The sequence below is a fragment of the Biomphalaria glabrata genome, chromosome 7, assembly GCF_947242115.1.
Source record: "Biomphalaria glabrata chromosome 7, xgBioGlab47.1, whole genome shotgun sequence".
Taxonomy (NCBI): domain Eukaryota; kingdom Metazoa; phylum Mollusca; class Gastropoda; family Planorbidae; genus Biomphalaria; species Biomphalaria glabrata.
Genome location: NC_074717.1, coordinates 26414082 through 26430019, shown reverse-complemented (window position 1 = coordinate 26430019; position 15938 = coordinate 26414082). Strand labels below are relative to the sequence as shown.

The window sequence follows — 15938 nt, the reverse complement described above, 5'->3', positions numbered from 1 at the left end:
TAAGCACTTCACATGATTACACGTAGTCGTGACAATTTTGTCTTTACTTTGAAGTTTTAAATTCAAGTCTTGCAGGTGAGAAGTGAGATCAACTGCCAATGGTAGATCCCGAACGCATTAGTGAGTTTGGAAATGTTCAACAGGTTCAACTTTCATGTTCAGAAACAATACAATTTCCTCACGCAGTGCAAAAAATCTCTTCAATACTTTATAACAGTAGAGCCAGCGGACTTCTTTGTAGTAAGGAACACAATCAAATTCATGTCCAATGTCATCCAGAAATATTGAAAATTGGCGATGATTTAAACTACGGGCACGAATAAAACTGAGAGCGACTGAAACCGGTCTTATGACATGTTGGAGCTGTAATTGCTATGCGCAGAATGTTTCATGGTGAATGATGCACTGAAAATGAGCAAATTTAAACTTAGCATCAGTCTGTCTTATTTTTGCAAGTAGTTTTGCATCAAAACCATTTAATTTTATGGTTGGTGGGCCATCCGTTGTTAGACTAGCTAGTTTTATCAAAGATGAATTGTACTGCAATATCACCTCCTCTAATTTCTCAAACACTTCCTCGCTTGTTGTGGTGTTATGCATAGAACAGATCTCAAGTACTTCTTCATGTATCTCAAAATTCATGTCACAGGCCCTTATGAATATAGCCAACAGTGTTACACCCGTTACATCAGTTGACTCATAGAGAGCAAATGAAAATAATTCAAAATCTTTAATTGTTCACGCCATCTGACTGACATGTCATTTATTCTATCTGCCACAGTGTTGCTAGTTAACACTAGTTTTGCGAAAGCTTTCACCTTTTCTGGACACATTACTTCGGCTTGAACGACACACTCCTTCATAAAATCACATTCACTAAATGATTTGCTGCAGACTCACTCTACGATTCAAGTAGCTTGTCATCTCTTATTTTCCAGCGTAACAGTTTAACATTATTTTGATAATTTTTAGGTGGCTAAGTGGGCCGCACGCAAGGTGGTCGCGGCCCCCGAACGCTGTGTTTGACATGCCTGGTCTAAGCCTACAATCACCATTTATTTGTTTTGTGTATAGGGCCCACTTGTGTACCTCAACTTTTGAACTTATGAAAAGAGCTGGGGAAGGGGGGAGTAATGTTTCTTTTTTTAATTTCATACACTTTACTCCTCTACCCTTCCCGAAAAAAAATATCTACTAAATATTTCACTTTAAACAATCCTAGTAAAATTAACACACATTCTCAACAAGGTTACAAAGACAGTTTGTGTGAAAACACAAACTCAAAATCGGCCCCTGAAGTGGTCCAGCCAGGCAGGAAAAAAGGCAGGTTTCAATATTTTCAGAAGAATATCGGTATTAAATTCTATCAGAAGTGGTCCACCCAGGCAGGTAAAAAGGCAGGTTTCAATATTTTCAGAAAGAATATCAAATGAATTTCTATCATAGGCAAATGACAGAGAAGAATGGAGAAAGAAGGTTGACAGATCCTGTGTGGTGCCCCAAAGGTCCAGAAGACCAAGGGATAGGTGAAAGTGAATGTGAAGTTAGATGTAAACCTGGCTTAACTGATGTCTTATAATTAGTATCTAATTGATCTAATGGTTTAAAAAACATTTGCAATGGGAAGACAACATAAAAGAATGAAGGAGGTTCTACCCAAGGCAAAAGACAGAGAGGAATGGAGAAAGACGGTTGACAAATCTTGTGTGGTACCCCAACGGTCCAACAGACTAAGGGATAGATGAAGGTGGATGTTGGATTTTACTTGACTGCATTAGTCCTCTTTGTACTTTGCTTTATAGTTTGAAAGTAACAATAGATAACCATAAAACCTTCAATTTTCATTAGCGCTTGCCTGACATAGTGGATCATTCAGATACCCTGTTCTTTCTTCCCCCACCCCTAGCTTTCCAACTGGTCCAGACAAGTGATAGGATCATAGCGTACGGTATTGAGAAAGCTAAAAGCATGAAATTGCGCTAAACTAAAACAATTTTTGATATACTTTATTGTTTACATTTTTTAAATGCATAATTATATAAAATAAATATTAACTTTAGGCTATGTGAAGCATATAGATGGGAAAATAGAGATAGTTTATAATCTGCTACTTATTGTAGACTCTAGACTCGTTTTTTTAAATGAAGAGGGTTGCAAGACTGCAAGACATTAAAATCTTTACCAAACTCATTTAGGTTTTATTCTGTGAAATAAAAAAAGAAAGCTGGGTTGGGGGGGGGGGCAGCTTAGTAAAAAAAAAAAACGCTAAAACAAAGATTACATAGGCTACCTTTTCAGATCTCTACTAAAACCATTACCGCCCAAGGACAAATTACTCCGTAGACTACTCCTGTTGTAGACCTGCATGACCAGTTCATTTTTATATTTAAAAAAAAAGGTGTAGGGACAGTCGTACAACATAACAATAATTAAAGACTAGGCTAGAAGAAATTCAATACATTATCATTTTACTTTGAGTATTTTTTTGTAAAGTTATTTTGTTTTTCAAAAACTATATAGCCCTTCGAGGAGAGATATGATAAGGCGACATATCTTAGCTAGCCCCCACCGTCTAGTCTTAATCTGTCATAGATTGTAAACTCAATGCATTGTGTACACGTTCATTGCCTTCAATGGGAATACATTTTCTGCAATGTGTCCTGTAAATACATTTTCTGCAATATGTCCTGTAAATACATTTTCTGCAATGTGTCCTGTAAATACATTTTCTGCAATGTGTCCTGTAAATACATTTTCTGCAATGTGTCCTGTAAATACATTTTCTGCAATGTGTCCTGTAAATACATTTTCTGCAATGTGTCCTGTAAATAAATTCTTTGCGATGTGTCCTGTAAATACATTTTCTGCAATGTGTCCTGTAAATAAATTCTTTGCGATGTGTCCTGTAAATACATTTTCTGCAATGTGTCCTGTAAATACATTTTCTGCAATATGTCCTGTAAATACATTTTCTGCAATGTGTCCTGTAAATACATTTTCTGCAATGTGTCCTGTAAATACATTTTCTGCAATGTGTCCTGTAAATACATTTTCTGCAATATGTCCTGTAAATACATTTTCTGCAATGTGTCCTGTAAATACATTTTCTGCAATGTGTCCTGTAAATACATTTTCTGCAATGTGTCCTGTAAATACATTTTCTGCAATGTGTCCTGTAAATACATTTTCTGCAATGTGTCCTGTAAATAAATTCTTTGCGATGTGTCCTGTAAATACATTTTCTGCAATGTGTCCTGTAAATAAATTCTTTGCGATGTGTCCTGTAAATACATTTTCTGCAATGTGTCCTGTAAATACATTTTCTGCAATATGTCCTGTAAATACATTTTCTGCAATGTGTCCTGTAAATACATTTTCTGCAATGTGTCCTGTAAATACATTTTCTGCAATGTGTCCTGTAAATACATTTTCTGCAATGTGTCCTGTAAATACATTTTCTGCAATGTGTCCTGTAAATACATTTTCTGCAATGTGTCCTGTAAATACATTTTCTGCAATGTGTCCTGTAAATACATTTTCTGCAATGTGTCCTGTAAATACATTTTCTGCAATGTGTCCTGTAAATACATTTTCTGCAATGTGTCCTGTAAATACATTTTCTGCAATGTGTCCTGTAAATACATTTTCTGCAATATGTCCTGTAAATACATTGTCTGCAATGTGTCCTGTAAATACATTTTCTGCAATGTGTCCTGTAAATACATTTTCTGCAATATGTCCTGTAAATACATTTTCTGCAATGTGTCCTGTAAATACATTTTCTGCAATGTGTCCTGTAAATACATTTTCTGCAATGTGTCCTGTAAATACATTTTCTGCAATATGTCCTGTAAATACATTTTCTGCAATGTGTCCTGTAAATACATTTTCTGCAATATGTCCTGTAAATAAATTCTTTGCGATGTGTCCTGTAAATACATTTTCTGCAATGTGTCCTGTAAATAAATTCTTTGCAATGTGTCCTGTAAATACATTTTCTGTAATGTGTCCTGTAAATAAATTCTTTGCGATGTGTCCTGTAAATACATTTTCTGCAATGTGTCCTGTAAATAAATTCTTTGCAATGTGTCCTGTAAATACATTTTCTGCAATGTGTCCTGTAAATAAATTCTTTGCGATGTGTCCTGTAAATACATTTTCTGCAATGTGTCCTGTAAATAAATTCTTTGCAATGTGTCCTTGGAATACATTTTCTGCAATGTGTCCTGTAAATAAATTCTTTGCAATGTGTCCTTGGAATACATTTTCTGCAATGTGTCCTGTAAATAAATTCTTTGCAATATGTCCTGTAAATACATTTTCTGCACTGTGTGCTGTAAATAAATTCTTTGCAATGTGTACTGTAAATACATTTTCTGCAATGTGTCCTGTAAATAAATTCTTTGCAATGTGTCCTGTAAATACATTTTCTGCAATGTGTCCTGTAAATAAATTCTTTGCAATGTGTCCTGTAAATACATTTTCTGTAATGTGTCCTGTAAATAAATTCTTGTCAATGTGTCCTGTAAATACATTTTCTGTAATGTGTCCTGTAAATAAATTCTTGTCAATGTGTCCTGTAAATACATTTTATGTAATGTGTCCTGTGAATAAATTCTTCGCAATGTGTCTGTAAATAAATCCAGCAAATAAACTCGTTTTGCAAACACTGACTTCAATTTATCTTTGTATGTAATAGGTGTACACATCGTAGTATTTTTAAATTATTAGGGGGGGGGGTGAAGTTTTATGACTCGGGTCTATTCAGCCAATATCGTTTAATGAAGCCGCAGAGACTCAGTATAGGAAATCTATATGACCCCCAAGGCCGAAAAAGATCGGACTCCCAATGAGTTAGTAAAATTTTTTTTTTAAAGTGATAACAATGTCCTATGTAGCACATGTTAGTGCGACAGGTTGGAACCTCTCTCCGGTTTTGAACATTTTTACATCCTTGTCCTAGCCTCACGCGGGACGTGGGGGGGGGGAATTGTGGTGGGGCAGGGTTCGAACTCGGAATCATCAAGTTCAGGACGCGTAACACGTCCAGCAGTAGATGGACATCTAAAAAATTATTAATTATAACATACTGCATGCGCAGGCTTTTTTAATGATAGATTAATACATCGATTTAAATATACTTCCTAGTGGAATAAATTATGCAATGTCATGCTGAGGTAATCAGACTCAAAATAAACAGAGGAAAATGTTTCTTAGGCCTACTAATATTTTTTTTTTAATGTAATTGATTTCTAGATAAATGCAGAACCATGAGAGTAGAAGATAATGTGTGTGTGTGTGTGAGAGAGAGAGAGAGAGAGAGAGATAAGGAAATTAAGCGTCATAATTGCAAAGACATCTATTATTTTAAGCCTGTAGCAGAGAGAATATTGTAATCAAGATACAAAATGACAGCGATCAATAAAATTTCTACTTTTGTGTATCCTAAAAGGGCGTATTCGATTAAAAATCGATTTTTTTCTCATAAGTGAGTTGCTCACTGCTCAGCCGGCAGTCTGCGTACATGCTCAATATAGATCTAGATCAGTGGTCTTCAACCTTTTTTGGCTTACCGCCCCCTTTTTCGAATTATTTCTTTTAAAAAATCCGCCAGCGCCCCCCTCTAAGAAAAACACTATAAAGAAGCGTGAGAAGGCAAATTTGAACAAAATATCATCTATTTATTATTTTTATGCTGTCACTTATCCCGCTTGAAAGACGACCGCATGCCAAAGGCGATTGTTGTGAACTCCTTGGCCTATGACTGACGAGCTTTGAGGAGGACTGAGTTACAGAGGTGCCCCCCTCCCCCATGAGCGCCATAAAGATTTATTCAGGCGCCATTTCGCTCTCACTGGCATAGAGGAAAGTACCTGGCAGCATTCTCTGGCAGCAGATAGCCTCTGAGAGAAACAGTTAGAGAGCTCTTACAAAAACTGCGGGACAAACATTTGAAACTCAAAGAAAACCATTATTGAAGACAGGCGCAAAAGACGGAAAGAAAACTTAAAAAGAACACAAGCATACAACGGCTTTGTCTGCATAAAATTCGGGAAAATATGTAGGTCGCAGTTGGGTTTGCGTAGTTATGTGAAACACTGGACATAATCTTCGGAATTAAAGGCAAAAACAGCCAATATTATCATTATACAAAAATTATATCAAATAATTTGCAGTGATTACACACAAAAATTAATTGTAAAGACTTTCTTTCAAATCCTAAGAATAGTCTCCGTTTAGTTTTTTGAATATTAGGGCCTACTGTTTTTTGGTTTAATTGTAAATTTAGTTTTATTTTTTTATATAAATATTATTATTGCTGAATTCACTACAAAATGAAATCAAGCTAATGGGAACCTTGTGCCTCCTGCAGTCTGACAATATTAGAAATTTTAAGCTTTTAATTTGCCAAAGCAAGGCGAAGGTCTCTTCTAGTGGCTACATCCAGTCTATTTCTTTGCTTATTCATTAACTTTGTTATGCACTAAATCTATGTTAACCATGTTTACTGAAAAGCTAAAACATAATTCCAATTTCGACCAAAGTTTTGGAATTTTACTGAAACATTTAAATGCAGCCACATCTCTGTTGTGCCTCCAGGGGCGTAGCTAGGAATATTCATTGTTTGGGGCTAAGGGGCTTGACATCTTTGGGGGCCGCTGCATTTTGCTTAATATTTTGCCCCCCTCCTTAAATGGGGGCCCGGGGGATTTTTAAATTTCCCCCACCCTAGCTACGCCACAGTGTGCCTCCTATGTTTACATTCTTTTTACTGAAGACATAGTTTTGTAAATCTATTTTTTCATGCAACTCAATTTGAACATCAGTAACAGATGTTTAATAATTGTCATTTAAATGTACATATTTTTAATTTTTAGAAGCGAATCTTAATTTCTTCATAGAGCATTGTTATGTGAATTGCATAGATATCGGTGTCATTGGGCAGTAATTCATTTGTTAACAAACAAGTTATGTGAGAGTGTAAAACTCTTTAAAATAGATTTAATATCTCGATAAAAGAGAAAATGATATTATCAATAAAAGTCAATCTCTTTCCTAGCAGTCGGAGGTTCGTTTCATTCATTTGTGTTAGATGCCTACCATGTAAAACAATTTTTTTTAGCCTGCTTTAAGTCATTGCCAACCGTTGAATCTTCCCGTTTCTCAAAAAAAAAAAAAATTGTTTAAGAGCTTAAAAAAACGAGCCATAACAATTAACAAACCCCTTTCGAAATCCAGCGAACTTCAGTTTACAACAAGAGTCTAACACCTTTTTCATCATTTGTTTCACAAAACTGTTGAAAGATGCGCTTATTTTCGGCAAGGGTTTGAATTTTATTTACAGTCTTATAATTAGATTCAAATAGAAATGAAATTGCGGGCTAAACTTTTCTTGTGTATCATAACACACAATGTAAATAGTGAATAGATTTGTTCTTTATTCTATATTACCTATGAAGTCATTGTAGCATCCAACCACTGATGGTCTATGTCCTCATAAGCTACAAAACTAGACTATTTTGAAATAATATTTCATCTCTAACAAAAAAAAGTCTATTTGTGTTACACATGTTTTAAAATAAATTTAGTTTTAATCAATTTTTCAACAATATCATAACAATTTTTAAAAAACTATGCATTTTTCTAAGAAGCCACTAAAACATATCCTGCTTTACCGTTTTTTTTTTTTGTTATTTATATTGTTTTAATTGTAGATTTTTATAATTGTTCAGGAATATTCTTAAATTATTTTTGGATATCGCTATATGTTCGTGAAGCCGACTTGGTTTCATAACCTCATCTGAAAATGCCATCAAAGTAGAACTTACTTTTTTTCTAGTGGCAATTCACTAAATCTCAAGGAAATATTACATGACATACCAGTGAGTTTTCGTAACAACATTTTATCAATGTTTTTTTGTTTTTAAAAAGTTAAATTATTCTATTAAATGTTACCTTTAATGTTTTTTTTTTTTTGCAATTAACACTTAAATATCAATATATTAACATATGTAGATAAAATAAACTATAATCTAAAGGCGTATTACCTACTTTGTTTCTCAAATCTTAAACGTTTATACGCGCGAAATCCCCAAGGATAATACCTACTTACACATTACAGCAAAAGAGTAAGAATTTAAATATAGAAAATGGGATTCCCGAACTCAATTTCTAACGCTGTTTCTGTTCTTAAATTAAAAGCAAGTTAACTATAATTTGTCTATATTTAGTTTCCCAGCTATAATGTTCAAGAATTTTTAAATTTGTTTTGTTTCAGAGCACCTTAAAATTCTTCTTTCCGCCTTTATGCCCAGCGCCCCCTTACCGCCCCATTGTGTGCCCAGCGCCCCCCTACCGCCCCTTTGGCTCTCAGCGCCCCCCAAAATATCGAAAACGCCCCCTAGGGGGCGATATCGCCCCCGTTGAAGACCACTGATCTAGATCAACTCGTGCGCTGAATGATTCATGGCTTTAAAATTATTGACAGAGGCTAACTGGAAAATGTGATTTATTTTTTTAGTTCGCGACTTTTCAATTATAACAGATTACAAGGTACGATTAATTGGTAGTGTGGCTTTTAAACCATAACATTAATATTATTATAATTTTCTTGTATTATATTTAAACGAGCATTTTTTTTATCAGGATGCTAGAAAAAATGAGGCTTTACGGTATGCTCCAGTTTATGGTTTCGACCAACCGGATAAGGTCTAAAAATAAAACGCGAATAGCTTGGATGTCTGTACGAGCTGCCAACGTAGAAATTTTAAGGCTGACTTTGTCGTATTATTTATGAGAAACATTTTACCATTCAAGTTATCTTCATAAACTCTTGCTGAAAAGAAAAAGTAACACATGTTTAGTTATACGCATTTTTAAAGAATGGTTAACCAACAATTGATCAACTCTTCTCTTTAATGCTTCATATGTAATACGTATAACAATTAAGAATATTTTACATAGCGTTCAATGACTAAAATATGACGCCCATTTAATGCTACTAAATCATTTAGCTATATGAGACCTAAATGGTTGACAACAGACTTAAGATTGGAAATATTTTATGATTTAAAGTGTAGTTCAGAATAGGCCAAATCAGATCGAGTGTGATAACTTATTTTTTTTGGACACTATAATCTAAAGACTCTTTACAAAAAATTTTGTTGAAGAGTATTAACCCACATTTGGCAACTCTTTTTTTTTTAATAGTAAAGGCCATAGAACGAAATAAAGGCTGTGTCATGGTACAGCTGAACGAACAGAACAGAACTTAGGCCAACAGTACATAGTCAGAGCGTCTCACTAGAAGGATTATAATTACATAACGTGACCCGCCGTTGTGTTTAACGAAACATGTAGCTCTTTATTGTAAGAAGTGGCAAAAATTACACCTGTGTTGTTTAGAAGAATTTATTTGAAAAGTTTAATTTCATAAATGTATTGAGAGAGTATTGATTATTGACCAAAGCATTTTGAAGTATTTTTTTTTTTTCATTATCATTATGAGAGTAGTCTATAGTAAGATCTATCTACAAGATCTAGTGACTAGACTTATAATAGACATCCAAAATCTACCGGCGACTTGTCCGAGTGTGTGACTGTATTTTAGAGTCTTATCTTATAAAATAGATCTAGATCCATATTATAGACTCTATAATAGAGGTTACGTTCTAGATAGATCATAGATGTAGACTAGACTAGCTCTAGTTGCCTTGCCCTCTACACTCTAGTAAAGTTTAAAGTCGATATTTTCAGAAGTGTCAAATGTCAAAATCAAACTGAGTGATGAGACATCTGAGGCTTTTAGCATTTAATTTAGATCTGAAATTGTAAGAGCATCATTAGATCTAGTCTTCTAGATTATCCAAAAAATAAAGAGGAAGACAAAGGCTTGAATCATAGTGACTTAGTCTGACTTAGAATTGAACTTCTGATAACTAGATCTAGAATAAAAAAATATAAGTCTACTAGTGTAGAGATCTAATATAGATCTAATAAAGACTAATTTCTTTTATTCTCATGTCACTCACAGTAAAATAGAAAAGGGCTACTACATAGTCTAGACAATTAGTTAACATCAAGAAACCAAATTAGATTTCAATCTAGAGCATGACTTTGAAACACAAATCTAATTTTCTTTTTCTAGACTTAAAATATTATTTACCTTAAACTTAAATTATAGGGCCTATTTAATTTAATGCAATATATATATATATATATATATATATATATATATATATATATATATAATGGAATATTTAAAAAGTCATTATATAAATGATATTACATTTACGTACTTCAATCCATAAAGCTACTGAGGCACATAATGAGACTCTCTTAATATATTTATTCATTAAGTATTGCTATATGGAACTTATATACAATATTCTTCTGAAGCATTGAAATGTGGATTATTCTAATTATTATTAGTTTTAATTATTATTCTATTAATAAAGTCTTGTCTGTATTTTTGTTTAAATTCAGTATTCATACAGTATCATGTATAACATGAAGCATTACTTAGCACCAGAGGAATTTTTTTGCATACAATTTCAACATTTTTTTTATGACTTTAATGATTATTTCCTAATTTTATATTATTCCTTGTTAGTTTTCATTACTAGAAAACTTATGCATAAATCCTTTTTTTTTTCTTTTTAGTTTGTATGAGTGATTCCTTTTTACTGTCAGCAAGACTAAAGAAGTAACAATTAATAGTGGAAAATTTGAAGACCTGGTTTTAAAGTGATTTGTTTGCAAATTCTTGATCAGTGTTAAATATTTGCAAAAGACAATAACATTGTGGTTTCATTATTGGAAATTTGATAACAAAGCCAATTTAAGGAAGCTGATCATCTACCCAAGTAAAAATGTCAGCCAATCAACAACCAAAAGCTATGCATACTGAAGTTGTGATTGTTGGTAAATATGCTTTCATTTAGAAATACATTATAATGTTGTCATTGCTTATTCTGTTGTGTAGTCATTGTCTTTATTATTCACTGATGTGTCTCTTTGTTTTGTGAGTTTTGTGTTGAATCATTGTTTATATATTAAGTGGTGTGGTCATTGTCAGGTGTGTTAAATAGCATCTAGTCTTAGCATAGTCTTTCAGTGTTGCAGTCTTTTTTTGTTTTGTTCTATGTTAATGTCATGTTTGAAATCTCAGTGATTTTTTAAATCTTTAATAGATTTTTAAAAAAATTGTCTTGTAATTAACTTCCTTTATGTGATTATGATTTTAAAGTAAGTATTACAACATACTTCTGCAATAATAGTGATATTATTATTTTAAAACATTTATTTTAGGTTTTAAAGTTTCAAAACTTTGATAATATCAGCACATAGTTTGTTAAATCTATAATGATTGTTGAATGCTCTGTTGATTGTCTCTGAAAAATCATTTTCTTGGGGCACTTCTATTTTAAATAAATATTGAATAACATACAACTGAGTTTTCAACTGAATTATTTATTTTTACATGTTTTTTATACATTGCACCTAATAAAGTAATTCATTTTGTTTAAATTCTACTTTAAATCTGATAGTAATATAGCTAGTGTATTATTTGTTTCTAAACTTAAACAATAATGTTTCTTTTTTAACATTCAATTATAATCAGTTTATTTGTATGCATTACAGGCAATGGGCCATCAGCTATTGCTCTTTCTTTTATGTTGGCTGGTAACAGGCCTTATTATAATGGACACACAATATCCAATGAGTACCTAACTAAAAGGTTGCAGGAGAATCCTGGTTTGGCATTAACTGAAATGGTAAGTACTTTCTTTTAGCAGAAATCGTATTGTCCAAAAACTGGTCAGATTCTTAATTTTAATTTGTATATTGTTAGAAAATTATTTTCTGAGTTGAAGTCTAACACATCTACCTTTTCTTTAACAGGATTTGCCAACTCTTAGTGAAGGCTTAGAAGGACGTTCCAACAACCCAGTTGCCTTACTCTTTGATAGCCTTTTTCATCCAGATGCTGATCTAGGTGCAGATAACCCTCCAGCATTGGATTGGAAATATCAAAAGACATGTGAGATTCCACATGTGGTTCTTGGCAAAACCAAGCCAGGAGGAACATGGCAGGCAAGTCATTAAACACATTTCAGTGTATCATACTCTTGTCATTTGTTTTTTAGATTGTATTATACAGCTTATGTTGTTTTTTTTTAAATTGTAAAACAATTACTAATTTAAAATAATTATTGGGCTTTGTTCTTCAGAAAATTGATGGCACCATGCAAACAATAAGCCAGAATTCTTGGATGGAACTGCCAAAAGTGCCCTTTAAAGAGTGGCTGTCAAAGCATCGGTAAGCTGAAACATATTTTGGAGTCTTTGTTGTTAAGTTTGAAAATATAAGTTATAGATTTCTAAAGAAAGTGTTTGTTTTTTTCTATATTTATAGTGACTTTACAAGAGCTGAAAGTTTGTTGGGGAGAGCCACCATCAGTGATGTAAAAGAATACTACAGTGATTATGTAAAGTCTCAAAAGCTGGAGAAATACTTCAGAGATTTTCACACTGTTACATCTGTCCAGAGAGTTTTTCATCTGCGTAACCATGTAGACAGTGAAAGTGGAGAGGTTGAGCCTTGTTGTCAGAACGTCAGAAGAAACCACACTCATTGCTGGGAGGTTAGAGGCTATCACACTATAGTGGATGAATTTGGCCAAGCAGTAGCCAGGCAAGACTTTTGTTATGTTGCTCCCCATGTGGTCTTAGCCACTGGGGCATATGACATTCCAAATAGATTAGGCGTAGATGGTGAAAACCTTCCTTGCGTTGTCCACTGTTTGGGTGAATTTGAGGAGAAGCTTTCTCACTGTGAGCCACACACCACAGATCCTGTGCTAGTAGTAGGTGCTGGTCTTAGTGCAGCAGATGCTATTCTCATGGCATTGGAGTCAAATATTCCAGTCATTCATGTATTCAGACGCAGTCCCTCAGACCCATCCTTAATATTTTCTAAACTTCCAAAATTCATGTATCCAGAATATCACAGAATTCATAGTTTAATGAAAGGAAAAGAGACAAATGAACTTTATAAAGCTCTTCCAAAACACAGTGTTGTGGAAATACTTGACAATAAGGTGTTGATAAAAGCTAAAGGAACAGACTCTCTCAGCTGGTACGACATCTCCTGTGTGGCCATCATGATTGGCTCTAGGTCTGACTTGGGATTCTTGCCCAAAGAAGGCAGAAACCTTGGTGTGGTGCCCAAGTGGCCCATTGACAGCAAGCATAACCCCATTGACATTGATGCTTACTCTTACCAATCCATCCGTGAACCCCAGATGTTTGCAGTTGGTCCCTTGGTGGGAGACAACTTTGTCAGATTTGCCATTGGGGGCTCACTTGGCATAGTTAGTCACATTATAAAGTGTAGGAAGAAGGATGAGATGTAACTGTGATATTCAAAAAAGCTTGAGATTTCACCTAACACTGACCATCATCATCATATCATAATGATTGCCATGGTGGGCTGGTGAAGCACTGCTTTGATTGTACTGACTAAACATGTGTTCCTGACATACTTATGACACATTTCCTCTGGATCAAGAGAAATCTTTCAGTGCCTTCTACTTGTATATGAGAATGATACTGATTCAGATTCAAGAGAATTTGATACTTAACATATTATGTTGTTTTTTTTTAGCATGGTACACACTAATAATGACATATCTGCTGATTAGTTATTAGTGTAGTGCATTATTGTGTAGTGTTTCTATAGGAGGTGCCTATGTGGAAGATTGATTGCTGAAATGAAAGTGTATGGTTCAATGCCTAGTCTGGAGACAGATACAGATTTAAAACTAGGGAAAAGTAACAGGGGTTAGTCAATGTGGTTTCCATTAAAACTTACTAAGTAAAACAAAGATGAGTTCACTACTGTCAGCTTTATTTTATTCTAGCTAGCACCTTAAAGATCTATTAAATGGCAATATAATTATAAATCTCACTATAGTGAATGTTTTTTTTGAGCTTCAGTGTCATGTCAGTATCTGCTCTATTGTGTGAACTGAATCAGACCTGAAGACTTGGCTTAGAATAGTTCACTTCTTGTTATAAATGTGCTCTTTGATCTTTGTATTACTTTGTTGTTACAAATGTTGTATACTTTTTTACACATTTGTAAGTGATACATATATTGTTGATGTTGTTGTTTTTTTTATACATGTGCAACACATTTGTAATTTTTTATAATTTTAAAAATTTAAATGATGAATTAATTGATTTTTAAAAAAAAATCTTTAACCTTGCAATTCCTGACAGTTAAAATAGTGTCGCCCTTAATTGTGTTAATAATGTATACAGTGCAGGTGTATTCCTACTTATCTGATTACTCATTAATTCACTTAATTTTAAAAGGTTGTGGTCTAATATATTTGGCTATTTAAGATTCCCATATGATTGTAAGTGATTAGAATTAAATTGTTTATTGTAAAAATAAATTTGCCAAGTTTTGGTTGCGGTATATTTGCTCAGACATGGAACTCTTCATATAATTTTTTGGTCATCATGAAAAATGCTTGCAAATTATTTTCAAAATAAATGTGGAGCTTGTTTCAAAGAACTATGAACCCATCTGTTCATTGCAATGTTGTTTTTTTTTTTAATTTATCACATGACTTAGTTGGACCAAAGAGTTTCATATCAAAACAATTTTTGTTTTTACAAGACAAATTGACTTTAACATTGTAATGATTATTGTTTTGTTTGTTTTGTGCCAAATATATTTACTTATTATTAGTTTTTCTAAATCCCATATAAGTTATTTATATGTTATAAACAGTTTGTGAAAAGAAAGTCAGATAGCTCAAAGGAAACTATTTAAGCATATCATTTAAAGATTGGTGTAAGAATAATCCAGATACTATTCTGGTAATTTATGACCTGCAAAATAAGTAAAGTACTCCTATCATACCTTGTGATATATAGATAGGGCAGATGATGTAAAGCCATCTTTTTCTACGAGGTTGTCATGTGGCCAGCACAATGATCACTTACATAAAAAGTTGTAAAAATGTATTCTGCCAAAAGCCGCTTTTATCCTCTATTAATCTTAACATCTGATTGTTGTAATAGAAAATCTCATAACTTTATTAAAGTATTGATAACATTATATCACATCACAATTTTATACTTTTGTAATATTAAAAAAAAAATTAAGTACTATATACCATCACCATTTTGATTGTATAGAGCCAGATATGAAATATTGAATGAATTAGCAAAATAACTTCTGCATTTAATTGTCATTGGGAATGTGTAAATTAAGCTAAGAAATGTTTTGTTTTTAAAAAACCTATTCACAGATACGGACATTGTTAACCCAGAGGGTTTATTCTATTTTAACAATAATTGTTTTATTTTTGTCTTTACACCAGCATACTTACTTTACGTTGCTGGGCTAAATGATTGAATAATGGTTTAATTTTTTTGGGTTTCGTAGAAAGTTCAGTGAAGATTTTTAAAAAAAACTTATTATTTGTTGAAGTGGTGTTTCGCTAGGGAAACATTTGATGATTGGTTAGATGTGGTTTCTATCCACCTAACCAAAATGTTCTGTTTTGGTCTGGCTAGTGAATCAACTTTATGTGTGCTGTTTTATGGCATTTATGTTCCTTTGTATTTGACCCTTTTGTCAAAGCCTGGAGCAGTGAAAAAAAGTATTAAAACAAAGTATAAAACATTTATTTGTAGTTTTAGTGTTGTTTTTTTACTGTGTTATTTATAATGAAGTTATATAAATTAAGGGAGCTATTTTGACTGGAGAATGCGTGGACACTGTACACAGTTTTTTTAACATCAAATAGTTATGTTCAAGTAACAAACATTGATGTAACAAATATAGGCCTAAATGAAAGTCAAATAATACCCGCGTACTTTTTTTATATCAGGATTATCAGAGCGTTCAAAATGTT

At 33.1% G+C, this 15938-nt stretch overlaps 1 protein-coding gene across 1 annotated transcript; it reads left to right on the top strand.

Annotated features, from left to right (window-relative positions):
* The first annotated feature begins 9211 nt into the window (after positions 1-9211).
* Positions 9212-15710, top strand: LOC106058400 (oxidative stress-induced growth inhibitor 2-like). The gene is made up of 6 exons (XM_013215823.2): positions 9212-9369; positions 10663-10923; positions 11644-11777; positions 11905-12096; positions 12234-12322; positions 12419-15710. Exons 2-6 carry the CDS (start codon positions 10872-10874, stop codon positions 13416-13418), a joined length of 1467 nt encoding a protein of 488 aa, XP_013071277.2. The 5' UTR covers positions 9212-9369; positions 10663-10871; the 3' UTR covers positions 13419-15710.
* The last annotated feature ends 228 nt before the right edge of the window (positions 15711-15938 follow it).

What these genes read in the sequence shown, in the direction of transcription:
- LOC106058400 (XM_013215823.2), top strand. Translation starts at nt 10,872, where the DNA reads ATGTCAGCCAATCAACAACCAAAAGCTATGCATACTGAAGTTGTGATT. An exon ending in TACTGAAGTTGTGATTGTTG is followed by an intron (nt 10,924 to 11,643) that starts GTAAATATGCTT and finishes TATGCATTACAG; the next exon opens with GCAATGGGCCATCAGCTATT. An exon ending in GTTTGGCATTAACTGAAATG is followed by an intron (nt 11,778 to 11,904) that starts GTAAGTACTTTC and finishes TTTCTTTAACAG; the next exon opens with GATTTGCCAACTCTTAGTGA.